Consider the following 10,129-nt stretch of genomic DNA (forward strand, 5'->3'; position numbering starts at 1 on the left):
GATACTCGTACCTCTGGTCGAGTGATGAATCTGCGATCAGAAGCGTGTTCTCACTCCCCGCCAATCGTCTCTGGATCACTCTTTATTATCTTCCGCCTTGCGCTTTTATTTCATCTTTCTTCTTTCTCTGTTTTGCCGTTATCGCGCGTATGCCTTGTACTTGGATGCTCGTGAGTCGATGTTGTTTTCGCCATCGTTAGTGCGATCCTCTCGCATGTGTCGCGTTAAGGACATCAAGCAAGGTCTAGAGGAATGACCTTGAAATCGTGTGTGTATGCTAAGTCCAAGAAGCTGTGAAACGCGCACCATTGCTGAATTCGAAAACAAACAGGATTACTCAAGGAACCAGCTGCTGAAACATCGAGCTTGGAATACCGGATTCGAAAGAAGAATTTTGGTAATAGTCTAGTTTTTTAGACTTTTTCAATTTTGACAATATCGTTCTAGTTTTTTCTCAATTCGTTAATAAGTTCAAAACAAGACTTCAATTTAAGATAAAATTTATGAAAAAATATAATTTTATTTATTTTTACAAAAAAAGAAAAAAAATACTTTTGGTTTTTATTTTTGCATGATTTTAATAAACTAAATTTATGCATTATTTTCGATTCATCAACATATTTCTTCATAATTAATTAAATAAGTTAGCTTTTCCTAGAGTTTAATTATTTAAATACTTACCAGTCAAAATATAAATATAAAAATTTGACAAAATGTATTGCATAATTAGTCTAATATATTTTATTCAATTTAAACGTATCTGTGAATAATGTCAATAAAATAAGTTATTAGTCAAATCGTGTTCACAAAAATACTCTTGACAAATTTGTTGGCAATTCAAAAATAATCCATTTCATATAATAAAATTAACCATATATCTATTAAGGCTAAAGAGATAAAATTTTTACTCGGCTACAAAAAATATTTTTGTAATATGAAAATACCAGTAATAAAATATATTCAAATTTCAATTAGTTTGTGTTTACAAATTTTTCTAACATTATTTATATCCTAGCATATATTACACTTCCAAAACCAATCTGTCTTAAATCAACATTTGATCAAATAAAATTAATGAAAACATAATATTTATATAATCTTTCCTAATTGAAATCTTGTTTTGGCGAAATAAAACTTCTAAAGAAAAAACTAAATATTGTCAAAATCGGAAAAAATCATCAAACTAGACATTTACAGTTTCCATTTGGCTCAGAGTAATTTTCCTCGCCACGACTTTGATCTCTCAAGTCGTTGAATCGTCAGAGGAACAGCTGTGAGCGTTGAAACTGCGTCTCGATGTTCATCTTCGCGCCACGCGACAATATGTCGACGTCTCGTCAGGATTCGGCGGGCCGGCGAAATCGGTACGCACGTTCCTCGACGACTACGAGCGTCACTCAACTACTCAGTGATTCGTGCTCGAGTCTGTTGCAAAGACTGACCACCAGAGTTCGCGGGACGTCGACCGTGAACGACAACATGGTGAACAAACCTACAATTATTACCAGACATTCTCCTATAATCAACCAATTAAACAGCGCCAGGGCTCGCATAGAGGACAAGTACTGCACCATTCTGGACAAATATTCCAGAAAGAAGCATACAGACCGTCCCTCGGTCGATTATGGGCCACGTACTCGCGAAAGAGACACGTATTTTCGCCGCGAAGACAGTCCATTCGTTCGAGATGAGAAAACTTTGGAACCTTCGATGACCCGCACCGTGATTAAAAGTCCTACTAGTGTGATCCTTTCTGAAAAAGCATATCCTTATGTAAAAACCTCCAATGTGAAAGACTTCAAGCGCGATAAGACGCCCGGATATCACCGCACGGATAAACACTCTTTGTTAAACTCGGATACATATAAAAGGTATGGAAGACACAAGTCTGGTCACGCAGAGACACGTACCAGAAAAGTGAGACCCTATCGAAATGGAAAGAGTGAACAATTGGAATCCTCGTCGACTGCTCTTCGACTAACCAGACCTATGAAAGTGGAATCTTTGACACCCAAAGAGAAAAATGAGGAAGATCCTGACAAGACACCGACTAGCAGCATGATTAAAGAAACTGTGACGAACGATAATATTACTGTTGCAACAGTTGAGATTGAAGAAAGTGATCCAGCCATTTCTGAGAGAGCAGCAAAACGAAAGGAGATACAAAGTTTGATTTTAAAATATGCCGCTATGGAAGAAACGTATAGCCAGTTGGCGGCAGGTGGCCAGGTGAAAATGAGGCCGAGTACCACGGACAAAATCGCCAGCAAATATAAGAAAAGCACGCGCCAAAGCGAACGAAAAGACGCGTCGAAGAGCGCGATGGCCGTGAGTGTCGTTGACAACCACGTGGACGCGATTCAACACGCGATTGTAAGTTGTCGAACCGCGGATTCTCCGTGGATATCGATGAACGAAAATAGCGTTTCGTTGAGAAAATCCTCGTTTCTGTTGCTGCTATTACTATGTTGTTGCGTGCCTACCCTATGCTGCCATCTTCCCATTTTAGAGCTGTTTGTGCGTTTGCCTATTGTTTACCCTTTCAGCGCTGAATATAATGTATGTATGATGAATGTTCGATATATCGGGTTGAGTCATGTGACAAATACGATTTAAAAAAATTGATTTCTTTTGAATAAATCTGAATAGAACTGTGTACACCAGAATTTTAATTTAATTGGAGAAGAGAAGTATTGTAATTGATAATTACAGATATACGAATATCCGAATTACGACTTAAATAGAGAAAATTCGGACGGAATTGAACGAAAATCTTAATACTTTCGTTATTGCTCGAAGTTAACACGTTCATAGCTATAGTTCATCATTTTATATGTTACATATTTTGAATATTTACATCTATTTAAATAGTGAGCATGCATCTCTTAGCTTTAGGAATTTGAAAATTGTATATGGCCTCGTTCTATTAATTGCCAGTTGCAAATATAAATAACAGTATAATGTGTTTAATTATTTTTAATCTTACATGATTTGATTTACAAAGGATTAAAGACGAAATATTTATATTAAAATATTTAAATATTAATAAAATTGTCCCTTTTCTATTTTATTTTCTATTTTATTTTTGTCTTAATAGTTAAATTTAAACTTGCTAAATTTGCATTTTATTATTACTCGTTTATGCTTAGATCGAATCACATTTCGAATTTAGTTTCAAATCTTGAAATTTTCAGGACACTAATTCGAGAGTAATAAGAGCCGATTTTATTCGAATTTTTCCCGAAGTTTTGATTTGTCCCGAAGTTTTCGGATTCTGAAGAATCGAGCAAAATTTACACTTCTATTAATTACAGATTTTTTTAATTCGCAATTTTGAAATTAATATTTATATATATATTATAGGATATACTGTTTGATTTCATTATAATAATGATTCATTCGTTTATCAATGAAGCCAAAGCTGTATTCCAGAATTTTTATTTAATTAAAAAAAAGAGAGAGAGAATCGTGATTGATTATAGGTTTCTTTCTTAATTTAATTTGCAATTTTAAGACTAGTAACCGTTACATAGTATATAGACTAGTTGATTTCAATATAATGATGTGTGCTAGTAACAGTGTAATAGTAATAATATAGTTATATATTTTTCATAAAAGTTTTTATTTATTTTTTATTTTTTATAATAAAAATTATAATATTTTTTAAATTGGACTATTTAATTTATAGTATAATAGTATAAAAGTGATATTATTAAGTTAAATAAAATATTAGTATTATCTGGAACTATTTTAAATCCATAAATAATTTTCGTGATATTAAATCTTATAATATCCATTATGTTTATGTTCACATTTAAAAAAATACAAAGTTGAAATCAAGCAGCATTTATAGCAAGTATTTGTAAGTCTAATCTATTTCTAAAAATAACAATTTAAATAAAATTATAGAAAAAAATAATGAAATGATATATTTTTTAATTTTATATCTTATATCTTTGATAATTCCAAAGTTAAGTTTTTACTTGTTCTTAAAAAAAAAAGTAAAAATGTATGAATTGATATTAATATAACTTGGCTTTGGTTTATAAATATTTAGTTTTCATTGAGTTCAAATTGGATTTAACATTTATCTATTTTCAACAAAAATATTAAGATTAGCAGCTGAAATTTTGTTTAGAAAAAAGATAAGATATTAAAGATAAAAAAAATAGATAAATTTTTCAGATTTCAATAAAAAAATATCTTTTCTTCAATGCAAAAATCTTTATACATAATATTGGTTCTCAGAAACATTGAAAGTATTCATTTTATTTTTATTGAATTACTTATCATTGCATTTAAAAAATATTATATATTATTTATATACAAGATAATTTACTTAATTATAACAAAGTATATTTTTATCTTTTTGGTTAAATTTAGAAAAAAAATTAATTTAAAAATAGATTATATATTTACTATTATATTTTTTGAAACATATATTTTGTTGCTATTATATTATTTTTTTGCTATTATATTATTTTTAATGGAAATTTTTCTTTTTGTCTGTCTCATTATTCTTTTATATTAAACTATTTTCTTTTCACATTTCACATTTTTCTCTAACTTCAATTGAAAATGAATACGGCTTTTTATAATTGCATGAATTATCTTGTATATGGAATTATGTCTATCTATTCATAGTGCTGAAAGGGTTAACAAATCCTTGGCTGATTCCTTGCGCCGATATTAGCGATACGGTGATTTACTAATCGATATCTATGTCTGTCCAGTATGAGATATCTATTTATGATAAATGACCTGAGAATTATATTCTTGAAATTTTTTTCATTTTTTCGAGCTATCTTATCGAAACTCAAATGTTATTGATCATCGTGAGAATAATTTGATAGGGAATAGTTTAAAATATCGAGTGATGCTTCAAAAGACAATAGAGAGAATTTGAAATTCATGGAATTTTTAATTGATGAAATATATTTAATTTTATTAGTTTCTTGCATATTAATATAAAATCTGGATTTATATATATAATTTGATTCGTATTCATTAACTTGATTTTTTATAGTATCAGTATGAATCGTAGATTTCACATTTAATTTATATATTATATTATAAATTTCATGTGTTATTATAAAAAAAGGATAATTACACAATTTAAATATCAAAGGAATTTATGAAGATAAAATATTTGTTTAGAATCTTGGAATATTAATTAAAAATTCCTTTTTTTATTTATAGTAATTAGATTGGAAATATTTATGCAAATTTAAATTTTAATAAACATAATTTAAAAAATGAATTTAAAATAAAAATCTGTTTCAATTTTTAAATACATATCATAATATAAAATTTAATTTAGATATTTCATATTTTTTTTTACATGTCATATACATATTAAAAAATTTTTTCATAAATTTTTGTGGTTTTTATTTTCAGGAATTTGTATATAATTTTTATTTCTTTTATTTTATTTTTTATTACTTATTTTATTTTTTTATTACTTATTTTATTTTTACATTTATTTTATAGTACATTTACTTATATTATATAGTACATTTCTTTTATAACATATTACTAAAAATATTCTATTCTCGAAAAAAAAAATCGAATAATTTCTGGATCACTTTTGATCTAATTGATTTAATAGTTGATATTAATTTAAAAAATTAGATAAATGATTTAGTCAAGTATTCCGCTTTATATTTCAAAGATTAATTAATTTTTTGAAAATTTCAAAAATATATAAATAAATGTTTTATATATTATATATGATACAATAATACATATATTATATATGATTCAATACATAAAAATGAATATAAATAAAAGTCATTTACAATAATTATTCAAAAAAATTAAAATTTTTCAAAAATGTTCTGTATAATTTTTTATTACGTTTATATGTGTTTCTTTTTTTTCTTTTTTATTTCTTTTAACAATTGATAAAATTATGTTATATCGTGATATTATTTTTTATAAAGATTGTAAATATAATCCAATTATTATATGTTTTTTATTTAACATAATTTTTTTTATTTTTATTTTTTTTTAAATAACATTTTTATAATTTCTATCTTACATATACTGATATGTAAATATCACATATAATTATCAAAAGAATCAAAATAGATGGTTTGTGATATTTTATAATATTTAATAATTAAAATTTTTTATTTTTAATGTATTATAATTTTTTAAGTATATCACTTAATAAAAAAATAGGTTATTCTGTGTTGATGTATTCTGTGTTAAAATTTAAAATTTCCTTTATGATCCAAGTTCGTATTGGTCAATGGTTTTATATTATAATATATATTTTATTATAATTTATTTAATATTTATTCATATTATTTATATTATTTATATTAAATATAAATCATAGAAAATTATAAAATTGTTAATAATGCTTAAATGAAATTTAATTGAAATAACTTTATAGCCTAAAATTCCAAAAATTGTAGCATTAAAATTTAATTTTTTATTTTAATTTAATTTATAAATCTTTCTTTGATCTTTTATCTAAAAAAATATTTTTATAAAAAATGAAATATTTTTATAATTTTTATAAAAGTGATAATGAGATGAAATATTATATAATTGAAAATTTATAACTTTAATCTCAATAATTATAATCTGCAACAACTATATATTGCTATGTTTGTTCAAACGTGTACAGACTTAATATTAGAAACATTGTCTATTGATATATATCGTATATTAAAATTTGCAGATGTCTACAGACAGGTAACATGCTGCTGTAAGATATGGATATTCAGCACGTATGCAAACAGAACATGCACATTATTCATGGATATGTTCACATCTTATATGACCTATACATAATAAACATGTTGCAACATATGCATTGATTTTCATGATGTAGATTGCAATGAAGTCGATATCATCATGTATCGATGCAGAATACTGATTGATAAGAAAGATAATAATTCAGATGCAGATTTGAATGTGAAAATGTTCTTATTCATTTCATTTCATTCGTTTCATTAAAAATCAATATCGACATGGAAAAGAATCTAAATAAACATCCCAATACAGTTTAGTATGTGTGGATCATTTCAGGAAATTGATTAATTATAAACCATGTCTCTGCAATCATCACAAATTTATATAAAATGAGAAATTGTTTTGAAAGATTAAATAATTGATTCAATTTTAAGTATAATAAAAGAAAAAATGATAATGATAATTTTCATAGATATAATCTATTTAAAACATATGATAATATTTTAAAATTATCAATCATTAAAATAACATATAGTGAGATAAAAATTCCTTCTATAATAATGTTCAAATAAAGATAGATTGATATCTGACTTTTAAGCTTGAGAAATTCGAATCCAAAATATTATCTTTCTCCTTTCTTTTAAAATAATCTTTTTTATCAAAAATTAAAATTTAAATAAATATTGATTTCTTATAAAAATACAATAATATAATTTTTATTGTAATATATTTAATATGAATAATTATAAAGATATAAATAAAAAAAATTTATTTATTGAAATATTTAAATTATATATTGATAAAGTAACATTCAACAGAAAAATATATATGTTATTAATGATATATAATGATAATTAATTGTAATTATATAAATTTTTTTTTATAAAACATTGAATATAGTAATTAGAAGCTTGAAGAGACTGTCTTTACTGAACAGTTGATACATTTTTTCTTTCGATTTTCTTGAACTGGCATATAATCTTTAATATTTATGTAGAAACATTTTTCACTCGATGATCTTTCATGTGAGGAATGTCTTTTTATTCTTACATTCTATCTATATCAATGTGCTTTGCTTTGCCAGAACTATCAAAAAACTTAATAGTGTTTTTCTTCAATTTTCTTTCAATTGGCCCTGAATAATGTGAGCATTTACAATTAGCATTATCATTAAAAAAAATCTTCCATTATTTGCATCATATTATGATTTTCCATTATAATTATATAGACAAATTAGATAATTTGTCAGATTTACATAACTTATTTGTTTTATATATATATAAAAAATATTTCTTGCTTCAATTTTTTTTCATTTTTTGTTCTGCTTATTGTTGTCGTTCACCATAATGATTATTAAGTGCTGGTTTAATATCTTACAAATGTAATTCCATCATTAGTGCAAAAAAAAAAATCAACTTCATAACATTCTAATTTTCTGATTTAGAAATATTTTTCTATGTTAATAATACTGATAGTTGCAAATAATGCTTTTGAAATAATTGCAATTGAAATAAAAAATAATCGATGCATATCGTAATATCATTTTCTCAAATAGAAGACAATTTTCATACAATTCTTTCTGTTAAGATACTTTTATTTGATTTTTCCATTGTATAACTTCAAATTATAGATGTAACCTGGAAAAAAAGGATATTCATTTCAAAATGGCTTTAAATTTTATCATATTACCATTTATTTTATTTGATTGCAGAATCTAGCTTTTTAAAAATTGTTTACTTCGAATTGTCGAGAATCTTCACAATATATAGCAAGAAATAATATAATAAATTTTAAAATAGAAATTAATTAATTCTTTTTTGGAAAAACTGAAATATAATTTTGACATGAAAAGTTTATATCGATCACTATATTATTTACATTACATATTAATAAATGATTAAGTCACTAATAATTTATATTAAGCAAAATATTGCAAGATATTATGATCACAATATCATATATACATATAATTTTTGAATAATTATTTAATTTTTTTAATTTTATTTCTTTTTTCTTTTCAATAAATTTTTTTAGAAAATAAATCGTTATATATTGAAAATATTTCGAAAAATTAATATTTTCATTTTTAGAGCACAATTATTTAATTGAATTAAAAGTAAATCTGATTCAGCGTAATCTCAATTTGCAATAAGAATCTCTTACATAATTATTATTTATATTTATATCTATGTCTACATCGGAATTATTTGAATTTATTTTTTCTGATTTAATTTATTAAATCAGAATCATCATTACTGTTAACCAATATCTTGATCAAATATATCTATTCATATCATTCATCTTTTTAAATTTTTGAAATACTTCTATAAAAATAAAATAATTTGAAACAACTATCCATATAAGAAATACAACTATAATAAAGTTTATATAATAATATATTAGTCTTATCTTTATATATTAATGTATCAACGTGAAGTATGTTCTGAATTGCAATAAATTAAATTCGAAAATATACAAGATGAATCAGAAATTGATTCTATATAAAAAAATGAATGGAAAATATAGAATAAAAATTTTTAAATATAATATAATATAATGAAATTGACTAATTCTTCAAATTGAATATGAATTATTAATAAGTAATTATTTTACATATGGAAAATATAAAATAAAATTTTATTGAATAAATTTTTGGTTTTGAGAAAATTGATTAAGAAAAGATTGAATATATACAATTAAGAAATCGTACAGGAATAGGCAAACTTTTAAATTTAATTTTTTTACATAAAATCAATGCTATACTTTCCACGTATTCAGACTTATCTTGCATTTCCTAGTAAATATAATGAAGCTTATTATTCCAATAAAATCCCCAAATATTTCCAAAGAATTAAAATGTAAATATAAATTTTATTGATTTATAATTAATTAAATGAAAGTTCTTAAATTACTTATATGTATTATTTATTTAGATTTCGAAAACTTCGAATGATAAAAATAGCAAGATTTCCATTCACAATTCTATTAATTTGAAAAATAAAAATAATTTTTTAAAAATGATTTATGAATCAATAATCTTTTTTCTACAAATCTTTCTTGATTCAAACATTATCTTCTTCGTGATAATACAATCTATAATAAATAAATAAATGATGTATCTTTTTTTTTTGATTCAAAGTTAAAAATAGATAAAAAATTATTATATTTGAAAATAATAAGAAAAATAAATACTATATATTAAATAATATATAAATTGCAACTAAATCTTTTTTAAAGTTATTTGTTGAAATTCTCTTTTATTTTTGTTAGATATCCAGAAATAAATTATTATAAAAAAAATTTGAAATATATGAAGATTTTTAACATTTATTAATTATAATAATTTTCTAATATTTTCTTAATAAAATTATAACATTCATTTTTGATAAATAAAAGAAAAAAATTAAAGATCTAATGTATATGT

At 23.8% G+C, this 10,129-nt stretch overlaps 1 protein-coding gene across 2 annotated transcripts in view; it reads left to right on the forward strand.

Moving 5' to 3' along the window:
• Positions 1 to 10,129, forward strand: part of LOC102677410 (serine/threonine-protein kinase Doa) — a 34,439-nt gene that overhangs the window by 13,387 nt on the left and 10,923 nt on the right. The window contains exons 1-2 of one of the 2 annotated variants that reach the window (XM_006624728.2): positions 7 to 397; positions 1,214 to 2,373. The exons of the other annotated variant lie outside the window; for it this stretch is intronic. Of the exons in view, the coding sequence (XP_006624791.1) occupies positions 1,297 to 2,373 (1,077 nt within the window). The 5' untranslated portion in view covers positions 7 to 397; positions 1,214 to 1,296. Of the gene's footprint in view, positions 1 to 6; positions 398 to 1,213; positions 2,374 to 10,129 lie in introns of those variants that run through there. 2 annotated transcript variants of the gene reach the window in all.

This window comes from Apis dorsata, unplaced genomic scaffold (genome assembly GCF_000469605.1).
Source record: "Apis dorsata unplaced genomic scaffold, Apis dorsata 1.3 scaffold_1110, whole genome shotgun sequence".
Classification (NCBI taxonomy): domain Eukaryota; kingdom Metazoa; phylum Arthropoda; class Insecta; order Hymenoptera; family Apidae; genus Apis; species Apis dorsata.